At 40.0% G+C, this 12200-nt stretch overlaps 1 protein-coding gene across 1 annotated transcript in view; it reads left to right on the top strand.

Annotated features, from left to right (window-relative positions):
• Positions 1 to 12200, top strand: part of tmem104 (transmembrane protein 104) — a 64104-nt gene that overhangs the window by 19274 nt on the left and 32630 nt on the right. Inside the window, exon 8 of the mRNA XM_008294586.1 lies at positions 1949 to 2045. Coding sequence (XP_008292808.1) covers positions 1949 to 2045 — 97 coding nt within the window. The remainder of the gene's footprint in view (positions 1 to 1948; positions 2046 to 12200) is intronic.

Raw genomic sequence — 12200 nt, 5'->3', positions numbered from 1 at the left:
TTAGTTGTCAAGTATTGAATTAATCGCCTATTTTGATCAATTAATCAGCTTGATTATTTTTTAAGAAAAAAACAAAAGCTAAATTCTCTCATTCCAGCTTCCTACATTTGAAGATGGTCAGCTTTTACTGCAAGCTGCCTAACTTTGGGTTGTGGATTAAATATATGTATTTTTTCTTACCATTTTCTGACATTTTATAGACCAAAGAACTGATTGATTAATCAAGAAAATAATCAAAGATTAATTTACAGTCAAAATAATCATTAATTGCAGCACCTATTTATATTTGATCTCTATTACTTTGTGTGCCTTTAGTGTTTTCATTAGCAAGGTTAAGCCAGGTTGATTTGTTGATGCTGTCTAGGGCAGTGTGCTTTGGCATCAGTGTTTATGGGTCATTTTCACAGAGATCTCAAATAGGGGTGGGTAATCTGACTGCTTTAACACGTGAGCTGCCTTTCAGAAGAATCATACAGATTGTGTCATCAGGGATAGCTGGACTGAACTTTGAAAAAAGGTGCTGAAGTGGCAAAGATCCATATCACCACTTATCACTATATAAGTGGCTTAATCTCTTTTTTGTTGGTCCCTTAACAACAAAACAGATCAAGACAACCAACATGATAACCAGTCTGTCGAATCCAGCTTGTTAGACTTCTCTCTGCTCCTGTTGCTTGTGATCATCTGTGCTTTTCTAATGCAGCTAAACACATGATTTTCCATATTGTTTGCTTCTGTTATGAAACAGAAATAGCATGAAATTCTGACATGATTGTGGATGATAAACAAGTGTGCTTGAATGCTTTGATGTTGTTTCCAAAAGATCAATTCTCCTTCTCCACACTTAAACGGAAGACTGGAGTTTCACATATATCTACTCTGGAGACTAAAACGCTGTTTTGTGTTGTGAAAAAGTGCAGACTTGGAGTACAAACTCGTCAACGAGATCTTCGCAGAGCCATATATTTGCCAGAAATTGCTCCTGTTTTCGTCTGTCCCAACCTAAGCCTAAATCATTATTACGAACAGACTGATAAATATTTTAAGGATTTACCAGGTTGTTATTAATTAAAATCCTATATAAGCTGTTAATGGCTGAAAGTGTGGTCTGTTTTCCTTAATTTAGAATTTTTTTGGCATTAACCTATACTGTATTTAGGAACTATTAATCTATTACTTTGCCTGCAGTTACACAAAACGTGTAAAAAGTTCTTAAGTAATGAGAACTTAATGAGTCGTGCTAGTTTTGTGTTGCTCAGTAGCTTAAGTGCAGCTAACACTGTAACTCATTACTATCTACTACATAGGCCTTGACTTTGAGCTGTTCGAGATGTTTCTAATTCAATTTCTCACTTGTTCCCCTTTAATTTTCTGTCATTCCCTGCTTCATCGATTTAATTCATAATAATAAAATCACAGTGGCGATTTAAAGTTAAAAAAGGTCACAGTATAAACTCTGTCCTATTCATCTTCTAATTGTTGTTATGACAAAGCCCCCCCCTGCCTGCCTCATCCTGTCTGGAGGCGAAGCACACTGATGCTGTCTCATCGTATTAAATTCTCCTCCACTGTGGTCCAAACCTTGCTAACCTTCCAGCAAGAATAAATGTGAGATGTAACTGAGACTTCAAAAGCGGTTTGCTTCGCCTGGAGGCGCAAGCTGCAGACTTCTCAGTGACATGGGCAGAAACAGATGATTTTCCTAAAGCTCGGTTTGTCATGCAACAATGATAGGGGTTAGTGATTGCTTTTTAGAGATACTCTTTAAGGTTTCACAACCTGCAGCCGATTGATCCGTCTGTCATAAACACAGAGATGATACATTACAAGTTGTAATAAAAAACTGCCCTGATTTGATAGCTGTGGTGATGGTCTGGGCGTGTAACATGTCAACACCTAACAAGGTTAACATAAAGTTCTGTTTGCTTGTGTTTATGTGTCTGTACAGTGGAAACCACTCCTGCAGTGCTGGAAGTGTGAAGTACAACGATACAGACCCATGCTGGGGCTCTGTGACAAGGAAAGATGCGTACAGGGTGTTTCTGGTAAGTGCTGATTCCTCGTCCCAACAGAACGTACCTCCTTTTTACCCTTCTGTTAGATGCCAACACTCAACCAGTTATCTGTCTCCCCTTTTTAAGCCTTGCGAAGAGGGACTTGGCCCAAAACTGTAGTTAAGAAGACTGCAGTCAAAGTCAGTTGACCTCAAAATGTTAGGATGAAGGCCAGACTGTGGTGAGCAGGCATCCTGTAGCTGCACTGAACTGAGCTGCTTCCTTCAATATTCAACTAACATCTGCAGCTGACTAATTATTGAATACATTTTAAAAAAGATTACAGTGCCAAGCTTCAATTTTTTGTCATCTAAGTGAAAATGGCCTATAGCTGTGGCTAATTAGTGTTAGATGTACACGTTGGCCAAAGACCAAATGAAACTCTTGGCCGTTGTCTGATCAGTGTGCTCTGTGCAAACGACTGCCTGTACTATTTATACCCTTTTACTATCAAGGCACAATTTCACAGCTGTTCTTTGCGTTTAGGCAGAGAAATAACCGACTCTTGGTGAAGAAAACGGGTTTAGAACGGCCTCTATGAAGGGCTGGAGGCAGCATTATTGTGCCCAACAGCACCACCTAAAACTTTGTTTAGCCAAAAAAACAAAAAAAAAAAACCCCAAAACAAATAGTGCTAGTTTGCGAAGAGAAAAAAAAGCAGAGCTTCAGTCTGGATGTGTTTGCGGCAAACCAATGATGTATTCATCTTATTTTCCTGATGTTTTAATATCGCCAGCTGGCATGGAGCAGCGTTCACAAACACCAACTGCCGTTTGCAAAAGTGTTTATATACACCGACTGGCGATATTAAAACATCAAATGGCAGAGAAAATGAGATGAATAATGACCTCATCTGCTTCGCAGCAGTTGTCCGTGGGTGAGACAAACTGTCTATGTGCACTTTAGTCCTCAACAGAAGTTGAGAATAAACTGAACAGATCTTCGATAACAGAACTGGCGTCGGAACAGATGTGTGCGGCGATGTAATGACGTGGCTCTATGGTGAGAAAGCAGACTGGTTCTTGGAAGATTTGCAGGTTGAACCATCTCCAAACCAGTTCAAGCGCCAGCGTAGAACTAGTCCAGTCTCCTATCTGTCTGTTTGGTACTTTAAATGGAATGACATGTTCTGATATTTAGCTCGTGGAAAACTAGCAAATAAACCCGGCTTCTTGCAAGCCATGAAGGACAGGAGGCTGTGATTGGTTGGAGTCCAACATGTAATACTTTTCTCCATGAATGTATGTCTGAAGTCCATATCCAGTACTAGATTACAAGCTGACAGTACAGCTACACTGCATTTTTTACAAAGACAGTTTGCAATAGGTGGATTGTTGAGCAGTGTAAGCACAGGCTGTTTTCACAGGGAGTTTCTCCTCTTTGAAAGGTATTCCACAGTGATCAAGCCCCTGGACAGTGAATAAAAATATACTTTTGGCCCAAACAGCCCAGCTCCGCACATCCTCCGAAAATGTTTTCGTCTCCCGTAAGAACAAGGTGTAATGTGCCAAAGCCTCGCCTCCATTTCTGTCAGATTCAACTCTAACAACATTTTCTGTTCTTCCTCACTCACACCTCCCCCGACGCCCCACCTCTGCAGCCCACAGGAAGCGCTCCTGTGTCCTTGAAGTCCTAAGCGAGCCAAACGCTGTGATTTCCACTCGAGCTTTAACTTTGCACAGCGACAGTGATAGATGTGCTGATCTGCTCCTGTATAATTTCTGTGCCTCCCTCCTCTCTGCTCTCTCTCCTTTCCGTCCTTGCTTATATTTTAATAGAATAAGCAGGCTTCAAATAATTTGCCAATAAATGAACTTTTCTCTCCTTTATCTCCTGTGGGATAAGCTTCTTCCTGTATGAAGCAAATTTAAATAGTGCTGATTTGCAATCTCCGCTCAGTTTGTTTACACTTGCAGTTTTGCGGACTAATTTTCCAGCTTGATCATGACCAGTAAGGGAAATAAATATGTAGAGTGTGTTTACCATTAAAACACTAACTAATAGGGTTCATTGGGATTTTCTACAGAAATATTTTCTATGCAAATTATAAAGCTATCAAGTACTGGCCACTCATATTGATAAGTTGTATTGGGAACATTTAAATCAATCACCACTCAGAATTTGTCTCAGAAAATCAGAAGCCATAAAACTGATCTCCGTGCATTAACTTTACCTCTACCAGTTGGTCCTCTCTACCTCTCAGTCCATCACATCCCGTTAATAAATGTAAACAAATGCAGTATTGCCAGATAAAGGGTGACCCTTTGTGTAAGAACATCGCATACATTTAAATGTATTTTAAATGTATTTTGTGCCACAGATGCCTAAACGTATCATGTCAAAATTAGGATATTATAACAAATGGCACAAAGCAAATGTTAGATTTCATAATGCCTGCTTTTAATGCACAAATCCATGTGTAGTTTGTCATAAATCAGGATTTACGACAAACTAAACTTTGGAGGGGTTTCTTTTTATTAATATACTTCAGTTTTTTAGGTTTTCTCCAGAATGGTGGTGAAAGATTAAGGAGTGATCTGTTTAATTATGTTTCTTGTTTCTCTCCATGTGTTCATATATATTCTGGCTTTTTCTGATACTTTGTTTTTTTAAAATTTTTAACTGGAAAATCTGTCTTTTTATCTTTATAGACCTTTGCGTAAAAGATCAGAATTCGTTTAGCCGTAATAAAACATTCAGTAAGTCCTGATAGCGTACTGTACTGTGGGTGGACAGTATCTTTACTCTGTGTGTGTGCTTTTACAGGGTCAGAGGCTCTGGCCTTAAGACACTGCCCAGACTCTGAATGATGAGTCTAAATAATTGACTTTCTCATCAGCTGTTCTCTACCCTGTGGAGAAAACCCCTTAAAACCTGCCCCACCCGTGATCCACCAGGTCTCCTTTGTATTCTCAGCGTTTCAATATGAGCTGCGGCGTCAAGGTGCCCTTCTTCTTGAACCGAGAGTTTGTTTTTTTTTAACTGTCCATTTTCACGCAGGTCCTCCAGAGGTCCAAAGTTTCAGAGCGGTCATTCAGGGAAGCCACGCTCAAAATTGTTGGCTGAAAGATGGAAGTTTGTGACATATAAATCTGACCTTTATCGCTCTGAAGGAACATCTTCTTCCAGCTGTGTGTGGAAAAAGGCCATTCTAATTCCCCCCCACCATCCACTCTAATGACTCAGAGTGATTTATGAATTATTAGAAGACATATACTCGGTAACGGTGACACTGGCACAAACACCATCAAACAACAGATCTGGAAATATCAAAGCATCAGCGTACACAGAATCAAAATGAGTCTTGCTGTTGCCTTGGCATTATAAAAAAAATCCTGACTGGGGCTGGCAAAGTTGAAAGAACGTTCTTGTCACAAACTTTTGATTGTTTTGACTATGAATGGGAAGCAAGGTTTTTAGTTCTAAAGCTAAACCATTGCTCACCTAATAAAGTAGAAACGAATGGGGGCGTCTTAATCGTCTGTGGCTCATCGCTCCATTTTTAGGTCGCAGTAATGTCACGACTCCATCAGTTAAAGTTACATGTTGTCATCTGTTGTCATCAGTATGGACAGATTATGAAACGATGGGCCCCGAGGCACAGACCTATGAAAGGCCCGACCACTCATACTGAAAGCCACTGTGATGTGATTTGTGGTTGTTTTGTGTCTCCACCTGAGCATCTTTCACATTTGTCTTTGTGATCATTTTACATCTCTTTGTCTCTCTATATTGTTTTGTACCTCATTTTGCTCGTTCTGAATTGGTTTGGAGGTTTTCTAGTTACTCTATGTTGTAGTGTTGTGTTACATTTTGCACCTCTTTGTGGCCATTCTGTCACTTTTGGATTATATTGTTTTACATTGTGGTTGTTTTGCATGGCTTCTGTGTCGAATTTGAGACATTTTGTGTCAGTTTGCTCAATTTGCATCTCTGTGGAGCTATTCTATGCCTCTTTGTGGTCATTTTGTGTCACATTTCGATCATTTTGTATCTCTATGCAGCCATCCTGTGTCTCTTTGAGGTCATTTTGTGTCACATTTCATTTTTTGGGTTTTATTTTAATAATTTTGAATCACTTTGTAGCCATTTTGTGTGTCTTTGTGGTGGTTTTGTGTCACATTTTGTTTGTTTTGCACCTCTTTGTAGCTATTTTATGCCTTTGTGATCATTTTGCATCTCTTTCATATCTTCTTTTACTTGTTTTATTGTGCTTCTGTTCAGTATATCAATGACCTGTTCAGTAATCTGTCCACGGTCATCATTCAAAGTGTGAGAAATTATGTTGTTTTATCCATCCATCCATCCATCCATCCATTATCTATACACCGCTTAATCCTCACTAGGGTCTCAGGGGGCTGGAGCCTATCCCAGCTGACTTAGGGCGAAGGCAGGGGACACCCTGGACAGGTCGCCAGTCCATCGCAGGGCTATGTTGTTTTAAACAACCAGAATTATAGAAAGGTTATCAATGTAAACCTATTTGAAATAAAATTTTACGTTTCCTCGCAATAAAGCCCTTCTTTACAACTCTTCCTTTTCAATTTGAGCTGCACTCCTCTGTAGTAATGTGCAGTGTGAATTAATAGACACCAGTGAATGCCGGCGGCTGTGTTATGTTTAGGTCACAGTTAAGGAAAAAGCTCAGTTGTGTCCATGGGAGTCACCGGGGGTGATGTTTGAGACATTACTGCAGCCATAACAGTTTTAGAGTTTAGAAGATGACGAGAGATTAAAGAGCAGCCTGATTATGGTGTTGCTCTAAAGAGCTTTAATCCCTGTGTGGGTGATTGGTGCTGACAGAGGGGAAGAGAGGCAAAGAGACAGTAAGGGCAGTTGATGTCGGAGAGATTCAGAGGCAGTTGTTGCATTGATGGACGGAGGCTCTTCACAAGTTCAGCAGTTTTCACACTTTTCTCCTTCGACTTTCTTTTGACACAACAACCTGCGTGTTTTTCTTAGGTTTCTTTCTGCCTCTTCAGCCCAGATTTTAAGAATCTCAAACATCTCAGGCTTTAGTTAACTATGATTCTCATTATTAAGTAATGTGCTAATTCGTTTTCTATTTAATTGACATATTGTCTGTATATAAAACACCTGTTTCAACTTACCAGTGCCCAGGTGGTACCTTGACATATATTTTTACTCCAACAACCCAAACATATTCACATTGCAATTATTTAAAATGGAGAAAAACAACAAATCTTCAAACTTTATTAACTTAAACAAATAAACATTTTGCTTTTTTGCCTGCTAAATAACAATAAATTGATTAATACTTTTGCTGCTGATTAGTTTTCTTTTTATACGCCCATTTGATCATCTGAACCCTAATCCATCTTCTGTTTAGCAGTCAGGCTTTTAACAGAACTTCATGTCATTGGCCTTATTCGGTGGCGGCCTGTCCGCCTGGACGTGGCGTTGTTAGATTTTATATGTGAGTCTCCTGAACAGTTTTGGCAGCTTTCCCCCAGACGGATGGTCTGCAGCACTTGAGGCTCTTTGTTCGCAGTGGACAACAGATTGTGGGTTATTTTTAGGTTTGAGAACAGCTGTCCCCGTACAGATGACTAGACCTTCACCAGCAGCACTCTGGCGATGAGTAACAGTGAGGAAAAGTGAGAAGAACATTAAGCTTGACACCTGGTTTAGTTAAATTTTGCTGTTTTGTGTTTCTCTGTTAGTGATTTCAACAGGTTAGTGTTTAGCCTGTTGCTGTTGGACTATGTGTTGCTTTCTTTGTTATCACATTCATGTTTCTGACTTTTCACATTTAGAGAGCATGACTGACTGTTTTAAGCTGTCAGACATCATGTTTTTTTTTGTGTTTTTTTTAAAGCACCCCTTTAGGCCCAGTTTGACATATGTCAGTCATATAAACTCAGTGTCAGTTTTCACATTGGCACTCAGCCTATAGGGAAATAGGGCTATATATGTAAGATCCACAAAGATAAATTAGCTGAAATCTGCCTGTAATCTTTACAGCAGTGTGTTATCATTGTGTCATTGACCTGTGTTGTCATTTTACTGAGCTTCCAAATTTACAGAGTGATGTTATGCACCAACCTCTCATTTTTATGAAGACCTCAGCACTGAATTCACAAACAGAGAGCCTAATTACTCCATGATAGGAAGGCCTAAAGGCAACCCAGTTGATATTTCATCAGGTCAGATCTTTGACTTAATCAGTATTGACTTCACACGTCAGCTCTATCAGCTATGGACATGTTATGACAGCCTTCATCCGAAGTTCTGAAAGCTTTTAAGAAGATCAATTGGCCGTGATTTGCTCTGCTGCTGCTGATTGATTCTCATGTTCACCACCCTGGTGGACGGCTGAGAGGGCTTTTCTTCCCGTATCTACAATATTTGCCGCCTCTGGGGGTGTTAAAGGGAGATGATGGAGGCCCTTGCATAACAGAGCACTCAGTGTTGAGCCTGGCCCTTTACACAGCTTTGATTGAAAAGATTAAGCGGGCATGAAACAGTTGGGTGTTTCTGGGTTTTTGTTCAGCTCCAGCAGAGATTCCTCAGACCTCAATTAAACTTCTCTGTCCTTCATTGTCCCCTGCTAAGTTTTCTTTTTGAATTTCACTGCAGGGGCTTTGCCACAGAGGCTAGCCAAGCAGTGGTTGGTACACGCCACCCCGCTGGACAGCCACTACTGTTTAAATGGCTGATTTATTGTTCTCCCAGTATGTGGGAAGTGATGGAAAATCAATGCAGTATATGCGCTCAAAAGCATTTATGCTGACGCCGCATCGTTCACAACTTATCTTCATGCAGATATTTCAATTACAGTGTGTGTCTATTAAGCCATGCCCCGTTTCACATGTTGAAATAAAGTAAGTACAAAGTGCAGCAAAGTTGCTGCTCGTCCCCTAAGAGTTCAGAAATGACCCAACCTGCCACTTTCCTCAATACAGAGCTGATTGATTAATTAACTGACTAATAAAGATTTATTCCAAGATGAATTTCAGTGACCTTGATGGCCGTTCCCTGTGGAGGCCTCCTGCCTTCTTTTTACCGCAGTGCTTTAGCCCGTTACACTGAGTTAATAGCACACCAAAGGAACATATAAAGCATTCATGCTTGGTTTCACGTGTTTAGCTAATGGAAGACAGTTTTCGTTTTTCCACAAGAACAAAATTATAGAGAGACCTTGAGAAGAATTAGCTGGTGTAAACTATATTCTAATTTGTTTTAGCTCTACACTGACTTTATGGGAGCTTTCTTATTATATTTACCTTAATATTCCCTAGTTTCTGATGGAATCATCAAAAACACTGTCCAGTATGATCCTTTGACAAATACATTGAGTCGGAAGTCGAAACATTGTTGAAACTGTGCAGCCAAATTTGGATTCGATTGCCACAAGCTGAAAATGCAACATATCTGTGTGCTTACCAAGGGTGGAGTGAAAACAAATTCTGACTGGGAAAGAAATACAAAATAGTGCGATGACAAATAAGGTCACAGTTTATCCAGACACTCTAAATCACTTTATTTGGATTTTTGGAAATGGAAGTTAAGCACACCTGGAATGTCATGAGTAATCCCTCATTGCACAAGAAAACAGCATGAGCCTCATCCACTGCATGTACATTTATACAAAGCCGAAACAGGATGTTGTTCTGTCACCTGTGATGGATGTTTGCAGTGCATGGTTTGGGTAATAATTCTACCTTCAGGTTTTGTTTTTACCCTGGGAGTTGCTTCTGATTGTTTGTGTCAGAGATTTTGAAGAAATCCCGAATCACTGTTGTTATTACTGTCAAGAATTATGATCAAAACTATGAAAATTAAATCCCAGTTGTAGTGTACTGATATACGAAAGCAAATTTTTCATTTAAAGCAGCTCATTTTTGGAGTTCCGAAATTTCATTTCCTGCTACTGGAAGCCTGATAGCTTACAAAGCACAAATTATTAAGTAACACCGTTGGAACAGCTTTACTTATCCTAGCACAGGTCCTTAAAGGTGGAGTATGCAATTCTAAGCCAGTACACTTCATGTTATATTTAGTGAATATCTCCTCATGGTCCGCTAGCTGTCTGTTCTGTGCACAACTGTGGCTTGGTAAATAAGAAACAAACAAATTGACAAAAAGGGGGCAGTGGCAGCAAATGGACGGTATATCTGGCACTTGCTAACTAGCTAAATATCAGCTATCTTTCTCCAGAATCAGTAGCCTCTCATTTACTAGACATGACTGAAGCGGGTCATGTTTGAGTTGTACCGTAAGAAGGTATACACTGTCGAGAAACTGTAGCGACTACCCCAGTCAAGGCTGGAACTGTGAGGGGATGGCAGTGCAGATGGTTTAATAGAGATTATCGCAGCGGGGAGAAGTGTTTGAGCTGTGATCCACGGGGGGGAGTCCACTCCACACAACAGCAGGAAGCTGTATCATAGCAGTGGATCAGGACGGGGAGGAGACGCGCGATGCTGTTGGCGCTTGAATGACTGGTGGAGACTTGCGATGAGGGAGCAGTTGTCAAGGAGACACAGAGGTCATTGAGGAATAACTGATAAGCCTTTGGACATTCATTTTCTTTTCTTTTAGGTTTGGCTTGTTATTCAGGCCATTTTGTCGTGGCCTGATAAACTGCATGATTAATTATGGGGACTTGTTTATACTAGATAACATGCACTGTACATTCATGCGTCATGCTTTGATTAACCAGCATCATGTTCAAGGTCAAAATGAGTGCGGATGTGGCCCTGATGAGACTGTCCTCCCAACAAAAGATGGCAGAGTCATTTGTTTTGACTAGTGCCTACTAATGCTTACATTCAAGTGGTAATTCAGGACATAGTGTAATATTGTCACCGGCAGGGTTCCTACACCATATGGAATCTTTTTTTTTGTGATTTTAAGGTCTGGCTAAACATGGGAAAATAAAATAAAACATGGGAAAATATTTGTGTTTCCAGTTTAGTTATCCTATTCTTTAAATGATACATTCTAAATAATAAAAAAAAAAGACCTAAATGTTCTTCATAGTGTTGAGAGCAGGCACCAGCATAGCCAAACTTTTTGTGACAATGCAGGTCACAGTGAGTTTAAAGGCTTCGATAGCAAGGATAGAAGTGCAACGCTCCTGTGCATACCTGCCCCTATGACTGGAACAATGTCCAACTTTCTATGTCAAAGTGCAGACTGAAACAGCCACAATGGGTCAACGGAAGTGTTTTGAGGGGCTGGCTGGGCAAACCCAAATATAAATACTTGTGCTCAAAATTGGAAAAGGAAGCATATTTAATGGTGCCAGATGTTGTAGGTTCAGGTAAAACTGTAGAATGTGACTGCATTTTGTCTGCCATTCCTGTGCTATGTGTTTACTGGCTCATGCAATATGCTCAGTGAGCCTTCAGCACAGGCAGAGTGCATAGAGGTGCATAGTAAGACAGGCAGGTAGGCCATCCAGTCATCCCATGCAGACCTAATGCAATGATTGGATGGGCTTTTTACAGGCCTGCGACTGCCACGTATACAACAGATTTTTCCTTTTATTTCAAGAGCACTTGATGTATTGATTGGTGTTGCCATTTAAATTCACCCCAGGGGACAAATAAAGTTTTTTGAATTGAATTGAATTGAACTGAACAGCCTTTCAACAAATATAGCAACAAATGCTTCACTAATACATAAAATGCTGTGGCTGTCGTTTATTAGTCGTATTTTTAACCCAACCCATTGTTTCCTTGGTCTTTTTTGTATCTTAACTTTAAACCTTAGATCATTTCAAACTCGTATGTTTGTGTCAGGAACACTGTGAATGATGTATTTTGTAGTTGAATGTTGGGGCCTTGTTTATCCCAAACAAAGCAGCAGTTTGGTGTGATGTCAGATACACTCACGGACGATTTATTTAAATGTTGTGGTGCATTTTCCCTTGATATCATGGTAAACAGCGTTTTTTTTTCCCTCCATGTGTCCGTGTGTTTGTGTGCTCAGATAAAGAATAAGATAAAGTAAATGCACTTTGCGTCTTGCTTAGCTGCTTTATTTAGAGCCTTCCTCTGCGGGTTTTTTTCTTTTCTTTTTTGCCTAAGAAAGGGCAGGATGACGAAACAAATCTACATGCCGAATGTGAGAAGTGTAAAGCTGGTTATCTGGTACAAGGACATTTCAGAGTGATGT

This window comes from Stegastes partitus, unplaced genomic scaffold (assembly GCF_000690725.1).
Source record: "Stegastes partitus isolate 25-593 unplaced genomic scaffold, Stegastes_partitus-1.0.2 Scaffold975, whole genome shotgun sequence".
Taxonomy (NCBI): domain Eukaryota; kingdom Metazoa; phylum Chordata; class Actinopteri; family Pomacentridae; genus Stegastes; species Stegastes partitus.
Note: the sequence above shows the minus strand (reverse complement) of the source record. Positions and strands in the feature narration are given on the sequence as shown.